Genomic DNA, 26,055 nt, shown 5'->3' with positions numbered 1-26,055 from the left:
GCCACGCGACAAACACGTTCTTGAAAATTGTCACCAGGTGCTTTATTCCAAATTATCGAAGAAAATCCCGCAAATTCTAATTTTTCAAGCAAGTAACTCGGTAAAACGCTGGATTATATTTTGAAATAGTTTCGAAGGTTTTCTTCAATTTTATTCAGAGTGTACATCGTTGGGTTGGAAACGATATTTTTATTAACTATCACAAATATTTACACTTAATTTATCAATAAAAACGTATATTCAATACAGTAGTGGACATTTAGTTGTTCCCCGCTAGTACAATGGTAAAGCTACGGACTTACGACGCTAAATCAGGGGTTCAATTCCCTTTGATGGACTCAGCAGATAGCACGATGTGGCTTTGCTATTTAAAACACACACACACACCATTTAGTTTATTGTGCGGAACAGCCAAGATGGACTAATAGGTCCTATGCTGTCCCAAAATGTTATATATTTATACAGCATTCACTTGAACAGCCAGGTGGTTAAGACGCCCGACTCGTAATCTGAGGGTCGTGGGTTCGCATTAAACATGCTTGTGGAGAGGCGTGATAATGTGACGGTTAATCCCACTATTCGTTGGTAAAATAGTAGTCCAAGAATTGGCGGTGGATGGTGATGACTAGCTGTCTTCCCTCCAGTATTACAATGCTAAATTAAGGACGGCTAGCGCAGATAGCTCTCGTATAGGTTTGCGCGAAATTCAACAAACACACACTTGAACAGTTAACACTACAACTATGTTACTACACCTAAGTATAACGTTACACATCTCTATTCATTTGAGTGATGTAAATATAAAACATATACCTAACGTTGAAAACTATCGCATTATTCCCCCCTTCACCACAGAAGATATGGATTCATTCAAGTCCAAAAATCTGAAATAACGAAAGTGAAATGTGATATATGTTTGTTTCAACACCACAGTGTTCTACTCAATAATGATGTGGGCGTTATAATGAGACGGTCAATCCCACTATTCGTTGGTAAAAGAGTAGCCCAAGACGAAACCTAACTTTCTTTGCTTTCGTGATGGGAGTTTTACTGATATAGTTTATTCTGTCTTCGTCAGTGTTAAATTCAGACCTTTCCACCGGGTCTGCACCACCAGTTGGTGGTGGGTGGTGATGACTAGCTGCCTTCCCTCTAGTCTTACACTGCTAAATTAGGGACGGCTAGTACAGATAGCCCTCGTGTAGCTTTGCGCAAAATTAAAACAAACAAACAAACAAACAATCAATCAATAAACATGGCGTAGTTTAACACATTTCCAATGTTATTAATAGGCTATGTTAGATATTAGACAAAAATATATATTTATCATTAGAGGTTTTGTCTCTACGTTTTCACCCAAGAAATTTCGGTATGCAGTTATTAGATATAAAGAAAGGTATCGAAGATAATTGTTATTTACATATTTTGTGTTCTTCCAGCCTGCAACTGTAACCTTCACGCCAGAAAATGTCGCTTCAATATGGAGTTGTACAAACTATCAGGACGCACGAGTGGTGGTGTCTGTCTCAAGTGTCGACATAACACTGCTGGCCGCCATTGTCACTATTGTAGAGAAGGTTTTTTCAGGGATCAAGAAAAACACATAACCCACCACAAAGCTTGCCGACGTAAGTAATATAGTTCATACGTTTTCCAAAATCATAATAAAATAGCTGTTGTTTTAACATTTCCTTTAAAAATTACAGTTTTCATTTAACATTTCCTTTAAAAATTATAGTTTTCATTTAACATTTCCTTTCAAAAGAGTATTTTTCTTTAAACATTTCCTTTGAAAAATATAGTTTTCGTTTAACATTTCTTTCGAAAATTATAGCTTTCATTAAATGTTTTCTTTAAATAATTTTTTTACTGCACTAAATAATTTAGTAAAGTTGAAAATAATGAACATAAAAGGTTCAGGTTTATTTGAGATTGTACTCTAATAATTAAATTTATTTTAATATGTTTGTGTTGCAAGTTTCTTTACTATTGTTCAAACCTTCTGGGAAATTTAACGCTAAATATCGAGTTTCAATACCTGCAGTAACAGAGCACAGATATTTGATTATGAACCTTTCTCTTAATAATACAAAATATACAGAAGGATATTTAATTCTCTTCTGGCGGTAAAAACTAGGTTTATAAAATCAGTGCCATTGTACTCTCCCGATATGGTTCGATTCCCATAGGTTGCTATCAGCTCTATAGCATAAGATTATTTTCTGTTAAAAACAAGAGACTGCACTAGACTGAAGAGAATATTTCGAACTGTTGGCGCAGGTTCTGATAGGATCGAACATCACGAGTTTCGGGGTGTAATATATCAGGCAAGCACGGCCGTGAGAGGGACACGATGAACATGGAATCTCGAAACGTTTAGAGGGATAACTCGAAACAAAATTGTACTGAAACAATTAAGCAAGCGGCTATAAACGGATACTTCGTTTCTCTTTGAATAACGAAACATATCAGAAAACAAGATAAATAAAAACTAGGAATTTAAAACTTCCAAGTAGTGATAGTCACACGTGAATAGACAAGGCTGGAGATACTGTAAACATATAGTACAAACTGCTCCTGGTTTGACTCCATACTGTTATCTAGAATTACATTTGGTGAAGTCAAAATAGGGATTTGTAGCTGAAGTAAATAATGTATACGATATCTACAGCATTGTATTCTTGCTTTTAGTAGCTAGCTGATGTGGTTCATGATTATTTACTGTTACTATTAACTACTTGATCAAGGTTGAGATCTAAAATGTTAAGCTGGAGCTGGATACTGCCATGGAGATCTGTTTGTGTATATACAAGTGTAGTTAACGTTTATAGCTTCTATGTAACTACATTCTCTATATATAATGCATAGCAATAGGCAAATATATACACAGACTAAGAAACAATCCCCACTAAGTTAGTAAAACATTTTACCAATAAAAAAGCAGTGTTTTTCAAATAAAACCTTTTTAAAGGAACATCTTTTACTCTATAATTATTATGTTTTGAGCTTGTGTAAAAGGTGGAAGAAACAAATTAACTTTTCTTCAATACCCTACGATGTTCTTACTGCCTTATTTAGTATTCTACAGGAGATTTGGGTACAACACACCAAGCCGTTTTTGTTATAGAATGGCCAACAGTAATAATAATAATTACAAACGGGCCATTTTGAGCGAATTTTCTTTAACCTGTTAAATCTTACATGCGTGATTTTGTGCATTTTTATATGTGTACAGCCTTGGCAGTCAATAAAGTGGTGTTTGAACTGAATCTTCATTGTTTAAGTTGTTTTTTGCCTAAACATTCTATTATGGTTCTGTACAATATTGTGCGACCCCTATTATGTATGAACCACTGTTATGTTTTATGATACGTCCATTCACTCAAGTGTCAAATTAATGCTGATGACGTCAGCATACTTGAAGTTATCCTTCTTAACATTCTGAGCGCGGGCATGCATCGTGGTAGAGCTTTGCATTTCGGAACTAAATAATCGGGTTTGAATTCGTGCGACAACACGAAATGTTCCCTGCGCTTTAAGCTATGGAGGCGTTATAAGAGTAACAGTCAATTCATTATCATGAATGGTAGGATTCTACTTGACTGGCTGCGTTTCTTCTGGTCAGATTAAAGATAGCTGTAGATAATATCCTTAGTATTTTTTCCCCAAATACAAAATATGTTTCTCATCCATAAAAGTTTCCAGTACGAGACCATGTTGCGATTCGTTGCCTCTCACCAACTTAGTAACTAAAGAGAGTGCATGCGTTCGTGCTGGATAACGTAAAATTTAATCCTAGAAGAGTTTTTGAAAATCCTTCCGAGTTCCAGAATGATCAACGATTTTGATCAAGTTTTGTAGTGCGTTGAGAAATCTCAACCTTAATGTGCTCATGAAACTTGGTACAAATCCAATCACACTTCATAGAGATATTAACGCAAAACCGCGAAAATATTCTGTCTTTACATTATACAAAAAATGTTTGAAAGTGATTCAGGATTTCGATCCAAACCAAATTCGGGAGGACTGTCCCATATCGACTTCCCATCTTGCGTGAAACTTCTGTGTATCTCAATTTATTAGTTTTTGAGATAAGCGCATGGAAACACAGACAGACAGACATACGTGATTGCAGGATACAAAGATGTTTAACTTAAAGTTTAGTTTTAAACATATTTTATCATCTTTTAATATCTAAGGTAAAAATTGAAATAGTTTAATATCTAAGGTAAAAATTGAAATAGTCAAGGAACCAAGCTTTAAAGTGAGACATTAGTGGTTTAGTTGTAAACGTAATAGAGCTCATTACTTGTGACGCCGCCGCAGAAATTAAACATACTACTTCATATAAACAAACGTCGTTTCTTCAACATCTTTCATATCAATCAACAGAGAACACTTAAGATGTCTCGTAGTTTACCGTTATAGTCTCGCCATATCTGACTTCACGAACAACGATTACCAACTTGATGATTGATCCAACGATTGCTGGAGAACTGCTTTGATTCTCGTGGGTGGCGACCGTTTAATTTAGGTTCAACCTTTGACCATGTCAGTCTTTTTGGTGACTATTATGATCAAATAAACGCCAATATTTTATACAACTTCTCTATATGTTAGTTTGATTGTGTTTTTGTATAGGAAAAATGAAATGTTTTAATTATTTGTAAAAATAGTGAAGAGCACTGGAATTTAAATTAAGCAGTAGATGTGGAGGAGGAGTATAAAAACGGGATTAATCCTTTATAATGAATTCCCTTTATAATTAATCCTTTATAATTAATTCCCTTTCCAAAAACCGGAGCTCGTATACCCGAGTCAATTTTAGTACTCATCAGACTCTCTGACAAAATTTCTTTTGGGTAGAATTAGAGTAAATTAATCTATGAAATTTTGAGCGTGGTCAAATATATCAGTCAAAAGGGTTTGACTTTCTGAGGCCAAAACTATAAATAGATCTCAAATTCGGAGCCGTTCTGTGAACCGATATGCCGTGGGTGAAATATTTGATGAACCATTATGCTACAGCGAATATTGCAAATTAAATACGAAAATCTGAAGCAAAGTAAATTATATACATATATATATGTGCGACCATTGTTTATATATATATATATATATATAAAATTATGCACTTAACATTACTGAGATTGTAGTTAAATATTCAAACAAATTAATAAACTAAAAAATATAACGTTTTGACAAACAACGTAAGGAGAAGAAAATTACGTTATGCACAGTTAATTACATTTTAAAAATCTAATTATTTCATTTTGATACTTTAGGTTTAAACTTCATTGAACTATAATTTTAGTTTATTCGTAATTAATATGTATTCAAGTTAAGAACATCTATTACCACGTGGTCAGAGAAACGTGTGGTATTATTTTCTGCATTACAAGAAACAAAACAAAAATTTAGCCTTCTAGACTCTATAACTTTTAATGTTAATAGATTGAGACGGAGATTATAACACTATACGTTTTGGAGGAGCGGTAAAGAATTCCTTAAATAAAGCGAAAGGGTTAAGAGCGAGGTGTTTGTATTTCAAACCAAACTATTCGTGTAAGCTGTAAGGAAAAGGCACCCTGCTGAGGTGTCTAGTGTACGAAGATATTTCAAATACACCTTGTCGTTGGATATTATTTAAAGGGTCTTTATGAACCAGTTATGAAGAAAGATAGGCCAAGCTTTAAATAAAAAGAAATGCGTACAGCAGTAGATAAAACGGGTTTGTTTGTTGCATTAATTTTACAAGTGAATTACGTTTATTTTTGTTAATGTCTCATTCCTCCTGTTTTATACAAATAATGAATTTATTTAAAATTTTAATCAAAAATGTACTTCCCATTTCCATTTGGACAGTTGTAGTCCGTCGTTAAAATATCTTGTACTTTGTACCACAGAAACCTTGTTTTACATTCCCTAGCATCACGAGCTAAACGGCAGATTAAACTCTGAAAATTATATTAGACATTTTCAGTTAATTAGAACTTTTAAGATAACTTTATGAAGCGAACTCTATCCTACCCAGTTGTGTCTAATTCTTTTGAAGATATCATAAACAACGAAACTAATTACATCTTTAAATACACATCCTGTGTCTTGATGTGTTATAAAATTATTACTGACGAGAGAATACCAGTTACATCCGGTTGTGATATAATGATTTAGTTATAGCTGCTTGTTTATTGTACGAAGTTAGGAAAAGAGACAGAGCCATCTGGTTGTCAAAATCTTTAACACACAAGAGTTAGTTAGACTCGTCTGAACCGTTACCTGTTGGGAAGTCACTGACGTCTTGTCTGGAAATGTTGGCGTAACCGTAAGCAGCTGTAGGTTTGTGATTGGGGTGTCATATTTTAACGAAAAGTAGAATAATTTATCGTATGTGTTTGTGTATGAAGGACGCAGGACTATATTACATTTTATCAAAAGCTAGTAGCACATTAGCAATGTTGAAAGTTGTTCGGTAGACTTAATTCTTTTTCCTAATTCTAGGCTTTCTTCATTTTTTGTTTAATGCCAACTCTACATTTACAGCATACTACGTCATAAGTGTCACTTACCTCATAAAAACCGCCATATTGCTTTTTTTCAAGCTTAATCCACCTCTGGACTGTTGAGTGTATTGAAGCCAACGATGAAGCACCATCGGAAGTGAATGATAGCAAAAGTTGACTTTAGGAATAGGGCGTGCCAACGTTGAATCTTGGAATACACCCATAATACTTACATGGTTTATGATTGTAAATCCGCACTAAAGCCTACAGGTTATGGGATTAGGCTTAAAGAGAACTGGCGACTGGTTTGTGCGTGTGTGTGTGTATATTTGTTGTTTTTGTGATAAAGAAATTCTTGCCTGGTAACTTGACAGCAAAGCAATGAAAAATGAGGTATTTTGTGGCACTAGAATGCATCTTTTATTATAGTTATAGTAAAGGTAACTAGGGCTGCTTCTCTTTACTGAAGTTTAAAGCTATGCTACAATGACGTGTTCTATCGTATTTTTAAAACAATTTTCATTCGTAACTGATCTATTCAACAATCAGTCGCTGCTGGACTGGCCAATAAGTTTCCCGCTGGGACAAACACATAACTCTCGTCGCCTTCAGGTACCAGCAAGAATGTAGTCGTAAATATATCCAACATGCAGTTTCCAATGGATGGAGCTAACCCTGTTTTTGTTTTTTTCTTCCGGAGATATATTGACAAAGTAGTTTATTGTACCTACCCCTACCTCCAATCTCCCCCTTTCACACACCTACTGGGATCATTTTGGATTTTCCTTAACGACCTGAACATTATTTTCAAGTTTAAAAGACTTGATTCTCCTGTGGTCAGCGTATTTCATCCCTGGCAATTAATTTTACGAAGATGTTTTTCTTCGCAAGCTACAGTAAACCCAAACTTGATGTGGAAAAGACGGATTGGTAAAAAATTCTGAATGCCAATCATGTTCATAATGTTTTACTTTCAGGTGTGTATATTTTTTATTCGTTTCTGAGTATTCACCGGTTTGTTATTTTGGTTTTGAACTTCTATATGCACTGGGTAATTATTTTTAAATAATTCTGTATAAATATAATAGTACTGTCTATTGTATGTCCATGTAAGTACTTCGCAGGATGTGGATGGTTCTTCACCAAAATTCATCTGGAGGTTCATTAAGTTCATGGGGAGATACAAGTTTTCAGTTTTGCAGCTTTTAATGGTGTTTTGTTTTTTTTGCCACTGCTTCACCCCCTGTTGGTGAATCTTCACCAAACTTGGTATGAACATTTGTAAGATTCATGAGGAGATACCTGAAAATTTTCGGTTTTACACTTTGTGTTTTGTAGATTTTATGGATGTTTTATACAATTACATATAAGGGAAGAAACTTTTCATGTCCTAAGAACACCTTTCATTAATCATAAAATCATATAGTTTTTGTATTTTCTCTTCATTATAATGTGTTCAATATTCTTTTTTATTATGATCATATGCAGGAAAAGTGTTTTGTAGGAAACGTCGAACTTAACAGCAATTCTAACCATTCCTTTGTGTTTTAAACAATCCTTACAAGGTAACTACGTTTCCATATTTCACACAATTGTATTTTATCTGGTTATATTATATTGTCTTCTTCTAAACAAAGTTTCTTTCGTAAACTGTTTTTCTTTTCCCTCTTCCTCAATTTATAGTTCCTATAGAATGATTTCATTTCATCTAAGCCTAATCTAACTTAATCTGTCCGATCTAATCAGCTTCTTTTCACCGCATCATCCTCCTAACTTAATTTGCTCCGTGTAATGTAATCCAACATTATCCATATCGTTTTAAACTTGGTTTCCCACTTAAAGCAGAGGTAAGATGGAGAACTTTAGTAAGGAAAACAAATTAAGGTCGAATAAGGTTTAAGACAACTCACTCAATCTAAATTTAACCTAGCTTTTCATACTAAATAGTCTAAAAAGCTTAATTTGTAATCAGCCTTAACTAATACTCACAATGAAATATTCATCTTTACCAACTCTTAACAGAACCTTTCCATCATAACCAAACTTAAATAAACTTCATAATACAAGCAAATGTGCCTTATCTTAATCCTAACAGAACCTCTCCATCCTAGCCAAACCTAAATTCTCTAATAAAAACAATCAAGTCTTTCATATCTTAACCAACCTAACAGGATCTTTCCATCCTAGTCAAACTTAATCTTTCTAATACAGACAAATGTTTCTTATCTTAATCAACCATAAAAAACCTCTTCTTCTAAGCTAAGCCTAAAACAGCTTTATAATATATAATACAAATAAATATTTAATATATTAACAAACTCCAATAGAACTTCTTTATCTTAGTCAAACATGGTTTCCATAACCAGACTTCTTTTCCTTTACATCTTGTATTAATGTTAAAGAACCGATTTTTCAACATCTTTAAGTCTCTTCACAAAACGCACAACTTCGTCACATTCACTTAACTATTCTTGTTTCTATTAATATTTCCGATGAGTTCTCATAATTTGAGCGAAGAGTGAATATTACAGTGAAGTTTGTTTATTTTAAAATAAAGTTACGAATTAGGCTATGCTATCTGCCTCCGTAAATTTGCCGCTGACACACCGGGGAACGAGTTTGGTTGGTTTCTAAATAATACAAAAGGTTTCTCCTACTCTGGGTGACTTTTTTTTCTTTAGTGTGATGCTTCAGTAATAGAATCGAGTTTCTTTATTGTGAAGCGTTTAATGTACGTTAGTGCTTTTTAGAGGTAACCTTTGGTCTCCTCAAACAGTGTGGTCATAAAATACGCATTCGTGATACTGTATTTATAATGTGAAGCTTTTGGAATGTAAAACTGTTCGTAGATATTGTGATAGGAGTATGTTATGTTATGAGTAGCTTTAGACGTAATAACAAATTAATGTTCTATTTTCATTGAAATGGAGAACGGTTAACCCTTATTTTAAAACCACGTTTTGTTAAAAAAAAAGTTTTATAATTTGTGGAGACTAGGTTCGCGTCATCTTATAGATTGTAAGTAACACGGGTTATGGTTTGAGGAAACATTAAAAACTTAATCCAGAGTAAGTCTTTACAATACTATTGTGTAATTATAGTGAACTTATTGTACTTCACCAACTTCTGTAGGTACAAAACTTGGAAATATGTGAAATTATTACTACTAATTAGGGTTCATATGAAGACTGGTAAGACCATTAGTAACTTCTGTCTGTTTGAAAACAGGGCAGGTGAAAAATTGGCCACTTTGAGCTTCTGCTTTCACGAACATTTGCAAGATGTGTATTGGTCTTCATCCAATAAAAACATTGACAAATATTGGAACAATGATGTCCACTGTCTAAACGAAAATTTGAAGGTGTTAACAGCCTACTTTGAAGTTCCGCATATACGGAATTAGGAAGATGTGGATTGAAAGAGTAGCGGCGAATAGCAATGACTAGTTGCCTTTTCTCTGGTCTATCACTGCCAGAATAGGGATGGCTAGCGCAAATAGTCTTTGTATAGTTTTGCGCGAAATTTAAAACAACCAACCAACTGTTAATAATTTATAATAATATAAATATTATATATAATAGAATAAATTGATTGGCCATAGTCACTTCTGTTCATAGAATAAGAGTAAGGTGTGAACTGAGCAGTCGTAACGTTTTTCTAAAATAATTTTAGAATGGATGGATTAGCCATAATCCCCAGTATTCCTATGAATACGTGTAAGATGTAAACTGCACACTCTTCAATTATGAAAATAAGATGCAGGTTCGTCACCAGTAACTTCTGATTATACGAAATTTAAATTGGCAGCTAATCTCTTGCGTAGTTGTTAACTATCTTCACTTCAAATTCTACAAACTTTGTAAAGCAATTAAGTGACTTCACTTTTGTTTCTACAAGCTTTATAAAGCTATTTACTGTCTTCTCTTCAGATTCTACAAACTTTGTAAAGTTGTTAACTATCTTCTCTTCACTCTGATTATACAAACTTTGTAAAGTAGTTAGCTATCTTCTCTTCATTTCAGATTCTACAAACTTTGCAAAGCTGTTAACTATTTTCTCTTTAGATTCTACAAACTTTGTAAAGCTGTTAACTATCTTCTCTTCACTTTAGATTTTACAAACTTTGTAAAGCTGTTTACTGTCTTCTCTTCAGATTCTACAAACTTTGTAAAGTTGTTAACTATCTTATGTTCACTCTGATTATACAAACTTTGTAAAGTTATTAACTATCTTATGTTCACTCTGATTATACAAACTTTGTAAAGTTATTAACTATCTTCTCTTCACTTCTGACTCAACAAACTTTGGAAAGTTGTTAGCTATCTTTTCTTCACTTCAAATTTTACAAACTTTATAAAGCTGTTTACTGTCTTCACTTCTGCTTCTACAAACTTTGTAAAGTTGTTTACTGTCTTCTCTTCAGATTCTACGAACTTTGTAAAGCTGTTTACTGTCTTCACTTCTGCTTCTACAAACTTTGTAAAGTTGTTTACTGTCTTCTCTTCAGATTCTACGAACTTTGTAAAGCTGTTTACTGTCTTCACTTCTGCTTCCACAAACTTTGTAAAGTTGTTTACTGTCTTCTCTTCAGATTCTACAAACTTTGTAAAGTTTTTACTGATCTTTCTCCACTTCTGTTGATACGAACTCTTGAATGATATGACAATTATCGAGTACTCCCGATTATACTGTGATAGGTAAGATTCGTTAGTCATTGGTCAGATTTTTATAAATTCAAATGGTGTTGATTACAAAGATGGATTGGTTACTTACTGATCACCCACGTTGTCACGCCTCCACTTATGAATTGCAGCTCTAGCAGAGAGATGATTGACATGCCAAACATTACACCATGTGCATGAGCGTTTTTCTTGTACTAAAGACACAACTAACTTAATAAGGTGATTCATTTATTTATATGAGAAGTTTAACCAAGCATCTTGTGTTTTATGTGCTATCAGAAGAAACAAACAATTTCCCACTCCTACCATTTAACATTTTATCTTATTTCGAATTAAATGCAGGACCCCCACCATTTACGCCCACGTCTATATTTAATTTGATGTTTACCCAAGCACTTGGTTTATAGGATTTTTCTTCATGTTTTTTTTTGTCGTGTTCTTATTAGATCCTTTCATTTCTCAATGGCCTTTTTTAAAAACAAAATCCAAAGTGCCAGAAGCTTTATTATCTTATGCAACCAATTATTAGTTAAATCTTCACACGTCATAAGCACGTGCAAGTAAACACTGCTTACTTTTAACTGCAAATTGCTACAAGCACGTGCAGAATGTAGATCAGATGTTGTACATATAACTAAGGGCCCAGGGTTGTCTCTCTTTGCAGTAGCTCAATGAGGATATTGATTATTTCCCATGTTTTTTGAGCTCGGGCTCAACCTCGAGTTTTAGTCACAGCTGTCCTGATAGCCATCCTTTCTAATCAGTACCGCCATGTTCTCCTTATTGTGTTAACCCTGACTAGAGGCATTTCATGACATGCTAACAGCTATTTACGTTTTAAACCGTCATAAATACTGGTTAAGCACTTAGCTAAATAGAACTATTAATAAATGTACGTCTACGCACGTGCATCTAAAGAGGGGCACTGGTTGGACCAACGGATAGATGGCATCGTTCTTCATTGACTAAATATACAAGGTATGTGTTTTCCGACGAATTGTACAATATAAGTCAAAATGATAACCGAGTATAGACATTCCTTACTGAAGGTACATTTTGTTTTTATACTAAGAAGCTAAAATGTGTTTGATGATTTATCGAGAAAGATAGAGAGATAAAACTTATTCAAATGTAGTTAAAGTATGACGTGTGGGTTGCGACTGATTCAAACTGACCAATCATAAGATGCAAAATACGTCTCCCAGGTTTCTTGTGGTATGTTGTAGAGCGGTCGGTTTTATACTAAACTGTAATCATTTATCACGTGACTCGTTTAAATGTTCATAACTTTAGTTTTTTAACACGTGCATATTCTCTCCACGTCCCACACTTGACCTAATCATACGTCACTCATATGATAATCCAAAGTGTAGCTATAAGCTCGTGATCACGAGACTAAACACATCCGAAGAGACACGAGGATCAAGCACATTCCGAGTTTACTGCAGGCCTCCCACTCCCAGAGAGGTGTCTGTGGCACGTGACAGTTATTTATAGGCTACGTGCTTGAAGATGGTTGTTCTTGTATTTTGTACCTATTTCAAGGAACTGCATCGTGGTTGAAGCGTGTTAAGATATTGTCAACGTCAACATAAAGTATCCTACTCTTAATTACCACCCGCTACCGTTCGTGTATTCGACTTCTGCCTGTCCAGGAATCTTCTTGCATAACTGTACGTGAAGGTTCACATAGAAATAATGCCACAGTGGACCCCTTTTCCCATCTCATCATTTTCTGGGTCACAGTCTCTAGAATCAGGCTTGCGAAACATGACCGGCTCGTTATTTACTAAGCTGTGCACTCGAAATGAGTTGAGATGTCTGTATTCCAAAGAAACCTCTTCTTGTGGTGCTGTTATAAATATTTCAGTTATACAAATAGAAAAGTGGTGTGTTTAATTGGGATCTCAAGTAAGCCCAAATATTTTATCAAGTTTTTAAGTTGTTTTATAAAGCTACAGTATAACAAGTCTTGAAATATGCATATATGTTATCTCATTGAATATTTTCTATAAATTGAATTTCACAATGGTAATGATACCTATAGTTAAATTATTTTCCCCCTCTCAGGTGGCTCAGCGGTATGTTCGAGGGCTTGTAACACAAAAAATTGGAGTTCTATACCCGCTGTGAGAAGAGTTACGCACTTTGCGCTTACGAAAACATCGGTCTTTATACACAGAAACACTCAAATAGCGCCATCTGTCGGTTATTTTAGAAAGATCCACAATTCTGCTTGAAAATTAGTATAAGTCATCTTCCTTTTTTTTCTATGTAACCAAATGAAATAAAATTATATAAAATTAATATTCATATCTAGACGAATCATTTGTATAATTCTTGTGAATTTCCACGTCCTTTTAAAAATATTTTCAGTACTTTTGATGCAATGCCAATTATAAGTTTCTAAAATAGATAAAAATGCGAGATATATCAAAACAAAAACATAAACACTGGAGAAACCTCCTTTGCCTTGTGTAAAAGCACGGTTTCGGTTTGTTCTTTCTACATAGTATACTTTATATTTCTTTTCTGTACACAACATAGTTTTGGGTTGCTTTCTTCACTTAGTTTCGATTTATTTTCTCTACATAGCATAATTTCGGATTGCCAATCGTATAAGACATAGTTTTTCGTTGCTTTCTTCACAGATTATGGTTTTGGATTGGTTTTGTGTGCACAACATAATTTCTGGTTGTCTACTATACTCAGCATAGCTTCTCTATATTTTCAGTAATTGTAAAGGCCACGTAGGCTAACTCACTTCTGTTTGTTTGTCTTCACAGCGTGTGACTGTCATCCTGTGGGATCTTCTGGACGCACGTGCAACCAGACCACTGGCCAATGTCCGTGTAAAGATGGTGTCACAGGAATTACTTGTAACAGATGTGCTAAGGGTCACCAACAAAGTAGATCACCCATCGCCCCGTGTGTCAGTAAGTGCGTTAACGGTTTTATTTCTCCAGCTCTTGTTCGGAGCTACAGTGAGATCCTAATCTCTTAGTCTACATTGATCACTGTATCTCACGTTAACCCTAAAAGTCGAGATGGAATTCATGGACCCTATCGGGTTTTTAAACGTATTTATTGAAACTATGTATCCACCAATGTGTTTGTTGGTAATATGGTCCCATTTAAAGTATAATAAAAACAGAACTGTTAAAACTGCCACCAATGATGCAATTAATTCCACTAATTACAAAAAGGGTTATATATATATATATCAAATAAGCTTTACTTCGTTGATACTTCTCGGCCTGGCATGGCCAGGTGGTTAAGACACTCGACTCGTAATCTGATGTTCGCGGGTTCGAATCCCCGTCCCACCAAACATGATCGCCCTGTCAGCCGTGAGGACGTTATAATGTGACCGTCAATCTCACTCTTCGTTTTCTTGGTAAAATAGTTGGCAGTGGTTGGTGATGACTAGCTGCCTTCCCACTGCTAAATTAGGAATGGCTAGTGCAAAGAGCTCTCGTATAGCTTTGCGCAAAATTCAAAACAAGCCAAACCAAATTTGTTGCTTCTCGTTGGTTCATAATACTCAGTGTTGGAATAGGTAAACATCTAAGCTTGGTTAATATGATTATAATAATGTAGACTGGACTGAACTATGAACGGTATAAAAATAAATTTGCGACTTAATAGCTGAACATCTCTTTGTTATTCCTGAGCTGTTATTATCACTCATACGATTTTGACGGATTAATGAAAACATTACTTATGTAAGACGAACGTTTTCCATGGTTGAATAAACACTTTTTGTACATTGAAACATACACACAAAGCCACTAAACACATCTGTAACTACAGCATATCCATAATACCCTGCTAAACCAGAAATAAAATTACACTTCCAGCGTAACCTGATAAACTACTAACAAAACTGTATTTACAGCATATCATGTTTAACCAGTAATAAAGCTATACTTGAAGCATGTCCTATTAAACCAGTAACAATAGTATACTTACAACATATCATGTTAAACAGTAACAGCAGTTCTTACAGCATATCCTGTTAATCATGTAACAGTACTGTACTTACAGCATATCCTGTTAATCCTGTAACAGTACTCTACTTAGAGCATATCCTGCTAATCCTGTAACAGTACTGTACTTACAGGATATCCTGCTAATCCTGTAACAGTACTGTACTTACAGGATATCCTGCTAATCCTGTAACAGTACTGTACTTACAGGATATCCTGTTTCACATTTCAAATTTGTGATTAGTCTTGGATAGAAAATCTTTCATAACTGTTAACAAAGTTTATGTTCAATTTAACTAGGCATGAAGTTACATATTGTATTTAAATTCAGTGTTTCATGGCATGACGTGTACGTGTAAATATGCTGCTATTTCATCAGAACTTCTGTGTTAATTCTGACTGACACTGGGTGCAATATAGTGATATCGGACAGTAATTCAATAATTAAAAAAAAATATGTATCGACTTTGTGGTTGGTTAACTGTACCAAAGATGGAGCAGACTTACTGGGAAATTTAGATCATTTGATACATTGGACCAGTATGTGGCAGATGGTGTTTAACTATACATAATATAATGTGATATGTAGGTTTTCATAGTTTAAATGGGAATACATTAAAGACTGTGGTTGAAGTAAAATAACTTGTTGTGATTTATAAAAATCACGTAGATAGTTTACTGTAGTTAGCAATAGAGCTAATAGGATTGGGGGTAGCATGCATAAAAATATTGAATACAAGACGGAGATATTATTGTTTCACTATATAGGTTTCTTGTAAAGCCTCATTTAGAGTACTGTATACAGTTTTGAGTTCCCTTTCTTAAGAAGGACATTGAATCGTTGGAAAAGTTCTGAGAAGAGCCATTAGGGTTATATCTGAAATGGTGGGACTGTCCTATGAGGAGAGACTAAAATATCTAAACTTATTTTTTCTGGAGAGGAGAAGGTTCACAGGGAATTTGATTGAAGTGTTTAAGATTATTTAGGCTGTTGAGAATATACTCCATCAAACGTTTTTGTGTTTATCAGTGAAAAGAATACAAGGGGTTATAAATTCAAATGTTGATAGTGTAAGAGTTGTCTGCAGTTTAGATAGTGTTACTTTTCAAATAAGGTGGTTTGGCTTTTAGAATGAGAAACCTTCAAGAATGGTGGAGGCAGAAAATTTAACTGAGTTTAAGAAAGGATCGGATGAATACTTCAGTAGTAAGGTGTGGTTATAGTTGGAAAGGACAACCTTGATGGTCTGATGAGTTCCTTTTTATCCATTTAAAATTTTTATGAGTGAAAACCATATCTTCCCCCAGACTTTTGGTATGAAATCTTTACCAATAACAACTAATAAATGTGTTATGTAATAACAGAGTTGTTATTTCTCAATCTAGTAGCATCAAGGTTTTACTAATAACATCTTTAGAATGTATTGTTTAATGTTTTAAACTATTAAATGTCCATACAAGCCATAAAACAGTACTTGTGGTTGCTGGTAGTTTGAAATAGCAGATAAAAGTGTTTAGCGGGCTTATACTGTTAGAAACTGGGTTTTGAAACATGTAGTGGGCAGAGCACAAGTAGTCATCTGTATAGCTTTGGGCTTAATAATAAACAAGAACAACATTTTTTATCCAGAAATTGGCCTGACAACAAAAAAATATTATTATTATGAGAACTACTCTAAAATACGTTGCGCCATCTATTATGATTCGTATAAATAAACATAATTTGTTCATATTTAATTTTAAAAACATTTGTGATAAGATGGAGTCAGAGATATAAGATATATTCAACTATTCTGAATATACATTGAAACTGAAAAGGAAGAAAAAGTTTTACAACCAGAAATAACGAAATATCATTACATTTATTTTGATTCGTATAAATAAAGATAATTTGTTCACTTTTAATTTTAAAAATAATTTTGCGATAAAATGCAATCAGAGATATGAAGTATATTCAGTTATTCTGAATATACATTGAAACTAAAAAGGAAAAGTAAAGTTTTATCACCAGAAATGACGAAATATCATTAAATTTATGGTGGGTACATTACAATAAGGCAACATTCTAAGTGTTAGATAGAATCATACAATTTGTTTATATATAATAATTATGATGTATTTATGCTAGGCATTTTCCAGCACATTACACTATGTAAGTATTTACATATTTATTTGTTTATTTAGGGATTCCTCTGGTTTCGTTTACAAAACCACCAAAACTTGCGGGACCTTCCAAAGGTATGTGTATATTTGTACCTGTAACATTTTTCTGAAAGCTTGTTTGTTTAAAATTAATCGTATCACTTAACGAATAGGGTTGAAACATAAAACAGACCTCGATGTTCATAATGAAATTTTAAGTTTCCAATTTTTTAAAAATATGAACTTTGTTCAGCGAAAATAAAATCTATATAATACTGCTCAACAATAAATCTGAGGGTTTATAATGCTGAAATCGGATTTCGATACCCATTGTGTAGCTTTGCACTTAATAACAGACAAACGAACAAAAGAAAATTCGAGCAAACGTAATGGTAAAAGACGATATTAACAGATCGCTTATATGCCTTATAACCTTGCCTGGTGGTCAAGGTGCTTGACTCGCAATCTGAGGATCGCGGGTCCCCGTCCTATCAAACATGCTCGTTCTCTCAACCGTGGTGGCGTTGTAATGTTTGTTGGTAAAAGAGAAGGCCAAGAGTTGGCGGTGAGTAGTGATGAATAGCTGCCTTCCCTCTAGTCTTTTGTTACAAAAGTAGGAACGACTAGCGCAGATTACCCACGTGCAGGTTCGCGCGAAATTCCAAACGAACCAAACTCACACAACCACGTTCTAAAACGCTTGAATGTATATAATATCAAAGAAGCTGTCTGTCTTAACAAAATACGTTTATTCCAACATAGGAAGTGAGCTTCTACCAGATTTCGAACCGGATCATCGATACGTGACTTACGTGCATGAACTTCATGCTTTCGCCTATAAAATTGAAAATTTAACTTGGATATATATATTTATTGATTTAAATACAGCATATCTGAAATTTAGCAAAAGTAGTTTTTTTAGATAAAATATATAATCTTATTTTAACTCGTTCTCCTGTTATTTCCGGTTGAAGTAATACTTACTTCCGGTTCAACATATGTACACGACACAACTGTAGCTGTTAATTGTGAATAAAAATATCTCCGTATGGTCAGTTGAGGACACAACAAAGTACAGGAATGTAACCTTGGCCTCGTTGAACTGACACGTTCAGTTTCAGTACAGCCAGGTGGGTTAAGGCGTTCGACTCGTAATCTGAGGGTCGCAGATTCGAATCCCCGTCGCATCAAACATTCTCGCCCTTTCAGCCGTGGGGGCGTTATAATGTGACGGTCAATCTCACTATTCGTTGGTAAAAGAATAGCCCAAGAGTTAGTGGTGGGTAGTGATGACTAGCTGCCTTCCCTCCAGTCTTACACTGCTAAATTAGGGACGGCTAGCGCAGATAGCCCTCATGTAGCTTTGCGCGAAATTCAAAATACAAACAAACAGTTTCAGTACTTTTAATCTAACGATCCCTTATTGACATGTATGCATTGAATCTTGATATAAAGGTAAACTGTTTTAAGGAATAACGCTAGGTGTCGATAACTGTATTTAACTAATCTTCAGAACTGTGATTTAGATGGTATTTTTACGTATGGTCATAATTACTTGGAATAGTTATGTGTGATTGATCTGAAATGTTTATGTATTTGTAAAATGAGTTACAAAATACTGAAAAATTAGTTTTACGTAATTTAAAATCCAAACTGCAAGACAATAATGAGAACCTTATTTAAAACAATGCCATAAGTTTGGATCATGTAAATTCAGCATATTCTCTTACAAGGTATATCAACACATTTTTAATATTATTTTATTACAAGGTACAGCTTTTGCAATAAGGAAGATTATTTTTCGAACCTGTACAACGGTCCCCGCCGGTACAGCGATAAGTCTAACGATTTACAACGCCAAAATCAGCGGTTCGATTCTCCTCGGTGGGCTCAGCAGATAGCTCAATGTGGCTTAGCTATAAGAAGACACCAAAACCAGTACAACGTTTCGATCACTGACTCGAACATTCTGAAATACACAAAAGATTGATGGCACAAGTGATCGAAACGTTGTATAGATTCTAAAAAATAACATTCCTTACTGTAAAAACTGTAACTTGTAGTAAAATAATACATAACCAGTAAATAAACTCGGAAAGAAACTGTTTGTATGCCTAGATACTGTTAGTTTAACAGAAGTTTTATATATCAAAATCCATTTATTGTTGCAAACTTTAAGATGCCGATAATACACTTTTTGTTTGTATTAATGTTACGGCCCAAATGATTCAACATGTGCTATACTAATAGATCTACGTAGTAACCAGAGAAGAAATTTGATATAATTACCTGGATTCATGAGGTCTAAATCAGAACTAAAAGTAGTCCCCCTCTGGGACAGCGGTAAGTTGTCGAATTTACAACGCTAAAATCAGGAGTTCGATTTCCCTCGTTGGACACAGCAGATAGCCCGATGTGGCTTTGCTATAAGAAAAACACACAACTGAAAGCATCATATGTTTGACACATTATCAACAGCTTTTCATAAGAGAAATTTACCTGATGGATCAGAACTACAAATTAGCTCGGTAAATGATGATTAGAATTAATTGACGTTTTCGGTAATAATCACAATATCTCACGAGATTCAAATCGCTTAGGATGTAGGCTCGTCCAATATCCTTACATTAAACTAAGAATTTAAAAATAATTCTCGCAATATAATAAAATTAACATTAAAGGAATCCTCCCAGTGGGACAGTGGTATGTTTGTGGAGTTACAACACTAGAAACCGGCTTTCGATACCCGTGGTGGGCAGAAATCACATTGATCATTATGTAGCTTTGTGCTTAACTTCAAACAACAACATTAAATGAATAACAGAAAATAAATTTACTTACTAGATACATAAAGACTAGTTGTTTGCTTTGTCCATTATTAAGCATTTCCTGTTCTTTGCAGAGAAGTCACAATGTGGAAAATGCAGGAAACGCAGCCGAAAAATAAACAGGAAGAAGTACTGTAAGAGAAATTATGGTAAGTAGGCCTCGGCCAAATATTGAAACGCCTGATTTCTTTGTATACACTGCTGTAATGTTCATTAAACCTGATTTGTGTTTATACGTGCAATCCAGACTAATCTATGTGCTGCAATCAGTTTGTGCATTTTTGGTGCTCACCAGAATTCAGTACCAGTTCTTTTACCTACTGGAAAAGAATAAAGAAGTATCTTGAAATTACAAAAAAACTTGATACACGGTAAAGTTCGTTCATAGCAAAGATGAACGCCAGAAGGATTTTACCTTCATGCTATGGTAAATACATGACTTCTTTAATGGAAGTTTTTACCAGTCATTGTATGGTGAGTACCTGACTTCTTTAATGGAAGATTTCACAATTTATTGTATGGTGAGTACCTGACTTCTTTAATGGAAGATTTCACAACTTATTGTTTGGTGACTACCTGACTTCTTTAATGGAAGATTTCACAACTTATTGTTTGGTGACTACCTGACTTCTTTAATGGAAGTTTTTACCAGTCATTGTATGGTGAGTACCTGACTTCTTTAATGGAAGATTTCACAATTTATTGTATGGTGAGTACCTGACTTCTTTAATGGAAGATTTCACAACTTATTGTTTGGTGACTACCTGACTTCTTTAATGGAAGATTTCACAACTTATTGTTTGGTGAGTACCTATTATTATAAATCAGGAACTAGTGTAAAATTTAATCCCTTAGGCAGAAACTTTAAATTTGTTTAATACGAAAGGCCTCACAGCAATATTTAGTCTATGACTTTCCATTCCACACACACGTACTCTTCATTCGTCAGTTTCCAATAAGTAAGAACTGGAGTGTTTATTAGCATTGTTCCTAATTTCTAATTTGCCTTTTCTTTTTTTGGCAGCTTTTTTGGCCCAGGTAACGTCTATTGAAAATAAAGGGCCTAGATGGACACGATACACGTTACATGTGATGCAGATTTGGAAACAAGGTCCAACAAAACTAAGACGGGGAGCAGTGTTTTTCTGGGTGAAAAACAAACATGTCAAGTGCAAGTGCCCAGCACTAAAAGTGAAAAACACTTACTTCATTATTGGTAACTATTTCTTTTCAACTTTAGAAGAAATGTAATCTTATGATAGTTTGTTGTATATTTTAAAAAGAGACTAAAAGAATTCATCAATCTTCTTATGGTGTGTGACTCTAGCGAGACTAGTTCTAAGCCAGTTGGCTGTTATGTAAGACTTGTTCCAATCTGGGTTTTTGTCACACAGAAATGATTTACCAAAACCTATCCTAGACTGATTCTTTAGTAAGTGCATAGATTATCAACAGTTTACATTACTGCTCCTTCAGTAAATATATAGGTTATTAACTGTTTAGCATTACTGGTTCTTATTTGGATATTTAGTAACCAGAATGCTAAGACTGTTTTTTTTAAACCTATGTGTAGAGGTATAGAAAAATTGATTCAAGTTTATTCTATATTTCATAGTCTATAAACAGGATTAGCAAGTGTGTTTCATGTTTGTTTTTGTATTAAGAACTGTGGTTTTATAGAACCAAGTTTACAAAGGGTGTTAACTAGTGTAGTTACTACTTGTGGTTTCTGCCTGTGTTTTCTGGTATCTAGTGTACAAGGCATGTTAATAAAATGTGTTCTTTTCTTTTTCCTGGTACCTAGTGTATAAAGCATGTTAACAAAAATGGTTCATCACTTCTTTTTTTCTGGTATCTAGAGTACGAACTCCGTGTTAATATAGTTCATTTCTTTTTTTTCTGGTATGCATGTAATATACAAGGCGTGTTAACAAAACTGGTTCATCTCTTCTTTTTTCCTGACACTTAGCGGACAAAGCGTATCAACAAAAGTGGTTGATATCTGTTTTCACGATTTTAACGTACAAAGTGTGTCAACAAAAATGTTATCCAGTCCTCAGTGAATAAAGTGTGTTAACAAGTGATTCCTGTCTGATTATCTATTACTTAGCCCACAAGTCATCAAAAATTGAATTATAAATTCTTGCATAAGTAATTTGGATAAAGGCTTCCTTGCACATGATTGGTTAACTTAAAAACTGTTTCACTACTTGTGGTCTTCTGTATTATTGACTATGTAATCAGTTTCAATACTGTTTGTATTAGATACTTAATATTTTGCCTTCACAGTTTTTACAGTGTTACAACTTATTACATGATAACTGTAAACTAGTTCCTGGCGAAGCCATTTTGGAGCAATGTTGGACATTTTGTTAGAACGTTCTGAAGTGTTTGAAGTATGTATATTTAATAAATTGCCATATTACGCACTTTACACGATTGAAAGACAGTTAATTATATATATTATTTATAACTGTTTAACGTAAGCTGGAATTAATTTCGAGACATATGTACTACTTTAAATAAAACAACGACCTATATCTCCATAAATTATCTTTATTAACTGAATATTTCGCTATTAAAGCTTCGTCAAGAACTGTCAATATCCTACGAATTTACGACTGCCAGTGATATCGACAGCTCCTGACGATACTGTAATAGCGAAATATTGAGCTAATAAAGATACGTTCTAGAGATATAGGTCGTTATTTTATTTACCTTAATAGAATCGCATATCGTTATTACAAAATTTTCATTATATAAACTTACTGAAACTAAACCACAACTAAAAACACCATATTGTTTAAATTATTGTTGAAGAAACTTTTTGCAATATTGCGACATCAACAAGTTAACTTCCACTTTTTTTCTTACCCGAACTTGTACAATATTGTTTATAAATCTTATATTTTTACATTCATTGTAACAATGAAGTAAGATGGATAGTTTTTTAGCGTAATGATTCTGTTTCTGATTTTTTTAACATTATTGTGAAATTTATTTAAATATCTCGTTCCCACTGTTTGAAGGAAGGGATAAAGGAAGAACGAAACGACAAGGAATCACATCTAACCGTAGGACGAGTGTTGTTAAATGGAAGGACAAGTGGGAACGACGTGTACACAGATTTCAAAGTCGACAGAAGAAAGGTCGTTGTTAGTGGCGACATCTAATATGCAAATACTACAACAGTTAGACTATGTCCGGATGACGCGCATTCGTTTTTTTGAATGTTATTGCGCATTAATGTAATCAAGCTTACGTTTTCAAAATAATTTAACTGTATATACCATAGTTCTAGTTTTACAAATTACATACTTGACGCATTCTTCGTGTGTCTTGTTCGCCTTTTCAGTGGCTTCTTTCTTGTGATTTACTGGTCTGTTGATAGTTTCAGTGTGACAGACCAAGTGTGTATGATGCTACGATTAAAAACAAGAGTTTAAAATCATATTTTTAGTCTAATAAAAGTGCGTCGTATATCAGTAACTTTCATGAAAATCGCACAAAACAAATGTGCCAGTGGTAAAGTTCAGTGCCATCTAGAAGTATTTGTTTAAACTAATTCTGTAGGTTACAGAGCTATTCTATTAAGGTCGTTTATATTGTTCTCATTAAAAAATATGCCAAGAATGATGTATTTACTCGTCTCAATTTACAATATATGTAGGCCTAATATGTATATTTATGTATGAACCGTGAGTTTGTCAGCAGTATTGTCTTTTTTTTTTTGTCTTGTTTGAGATGTAAAAAAAAGTGGAACGTTGAGTTTAACAGAGAAAGTATCAGCTTCTGTTGTTACTAGGACTTGCAAAAGTGTGTAGATGGCGCTAAAATAAAGGTGTACAAGTTACGTTGGCACCTGATGACGTAACTAAATCGAAACAACTTCACGTAACGCGTCTGTAAAGTGTCGTTACTATTCTGTTACAATGTTTAAAAACTGTTTCAGTATACTCCATTAGATGGTGCTTTTACTTAATTCTTATGAAAAGTCTAATAATGTGCCAAGAATTCTTCATTTTATGCTTTGTAATATATTAGTAGCAAAGACAAATTCTGATCAAACAGATTAGTGTTCATTAAAGTTCCTAAGTATTACTTCTTTCTTCCCTGTATTTATGATAAGTCAAAACTGTTCAATTAACAATCTTTTGTTTTTCGTTTTTTTAAATCTACTTTCATCCACTGTTTTTGAGGATATTCAGGTAATAAAAGTTGTTACTGTGATTGATATTTGTTTTAATTATTTCATTGTGATCAGTATTATATCATGGAATGCTGATATATTTCTCTCTATGTGCCGAAAACATTGCGATAATACTGGGCTTCAGGTAACAGACGACCAGCCAGCTACTCGCCTAATATTTACTGTTAGTAGTCTAATGCCTGTTATTATTAGACACCGTCTAAAAAACGTTGCCTCTCTTTAACCCTTACATACAAGTATGTCATAGAAGTGAAATATGAGTTAGTAGAGGTGTCGTTTAATTAGCTTGCGTATTACGTGCGCGTATCAAAATATTAACGATAACTTCATACTGCTACACATTGAATACATCTATTATAGTTATGCAGTGATTACATACCCGACAGTTAAACTTCTTCTGAAAGTGTGAAAGTCATGAGACAGTTATATAATGATTGTATAACAGGCAGTCAAACTTTTAAGCGTTTGAAAGTCACATGAGTAATAGGATAGGCATATTGATTACATAACCGATAATTAAACTGATAATACCAGCCTGAAAGTTATGAGTCATGGAAAAGACATACAGCGAATGTATCACTTACAGTTAAACTAATAACACGAACTGATAAGACATAAGAAACCTAGGACAGATATCACTGATATATTTTTGTCTAATACACAGTAATAATACGTTAAAATTACAAATAAGTTTAGCGAAATTTCTATTTTTTAGGGTTTTCTTCAACATTCTTTTATACCAACCAGTGTTGTAAGTAAAATTCTAAAACATGTAATAAAAATATATACAAATAATTCTTGCGTGTTTTTATATGATGTAAATTGGAAATAATTTATCATAATATTACGTGATCGTGAAAAATACTTTATTTTTTAATGTTTAAGTGTGCTGGATTACATATAGTATGTTGTATAAATGATGTCACATGGAGAATTTAAATAAGTTAACCAGTACGTGTGACCACAATTATCTTCTACCTTCTAGTGAAAAATCTGAAAATTTAAAGCTTTAAACTGGTTCTCACTTACGTTTTTGGTTCCGACTTGAATGAGTGTTAAGAAGATAACCAAATTCATGCATTTTTATCCCAATCATGCACGATAGTTTTATCAAAGTAAGCTTTAAGAAATGAACCCAGTATAACACACATGGTATCATTTGCTTTACAGTTTGATGTACACATTATAGATAATTCATATTCAAGCATTGTGTAGCACACTTAAGCAAAGATGCTTTGATAAATATATCTGTTTTAACAAATCCATCCCGTGTCGAAATGGCGCATGGGAACAAGTAGTGAACTTAGGTTTCAATTGCACGAGAGGATAAGAATGGTCAGGTAACACTGTCCTCCTCGAGGGAATAAGTTCACTGCAGGGTAACATGCTGGTTGGTACCCGGTATACAGCTGGGTGGGCTGATACAGTTGGAGTGAAGGGTCTTACACAAAGCCGCAACAGCGTGGACCAAGCAAGACTCGAACTCACAACCTTCTGACCGCCGGGTCCCAAACATCCAATATCTGTTTTCGTAATACATTAACAATCGACATTTTTAATATTCAACCTCACTTGTTGGCTCGATGTCCGATTGTTATTTTAGTCAAATAACTATTAACTTTATACACGTTGATACGACAATAATTGTTGTTCCATAAATATTTATAGAAAACGCTGCAACGTAAATTCGTCCCTCAATGG

The 26,055-nt window shown here is 34.0% G+C and overlaps 1 protein-coding gene across 3 annotated transcripts in view; it reads left to right on the top strand.

The window, feature by feature from the left end:
• LOC143237283 (netrin-1-like) overlaps positions 1-24,375 on the top strand; it is an 85,826-nt gene extending 61,451 nt beyond the window's left edge. The window contains exons 2-7 of one of the 3 annotated variants that reach the window (XM_076476357.1): positions 1,440-1,628; positions 13,972-14,121; positions 17,359-17,412; positions 20,219-20,293; positions 21,169-21,360; positions 23,174-24,375. In XM_076476357.1, the coding sequence (XP_076332472.1) occupies positions 1,440-1,628; positions 13,972-14,121; positions 17,359-17,412; positions 20,219-20,293; positions 21,169-21,360; positions 23,174-23,304 (791 nt within the window). In that variant the 3' untranslated portion in view covers positions 23,305-24,375. Of the gene's footprint in view, positions 1-1,439; positions 1,629-13,971; positions 14,122-17,358; positions 17,413-20,218; positions 20,294-21,168; positions 21,361-22,113; positions 22,287-23,173 lie in introns of those variants that run through there. The other 2 variants (XM_076476358.1, XM_076476360.1) reach the window with 2 other exon arrangements.
• Positions 24,376-26,055: the final 1,680 nt, after the last annotated feature.

This window comes from Tachypleus tridentatus, chromosome 13 (assembly GCF_004210375.1).
Source record: "Tachypleus tridentatus isolate NWPU-2018 chromosome 13, ASM421037v1, whole genome shotgun sequence".
Lineage (NCBI taxonomy): Eukaryota > Metazoa > Arthropoda > Merostomata > Xiphosura > Limulidae > Tachypleus > Tachypleus tridentatus.
The sequence above is the reverse complement of the archived record's forward strand: the minus strand, read 5'-3'. Positions and strand labels throughout refer to the sequence as shown.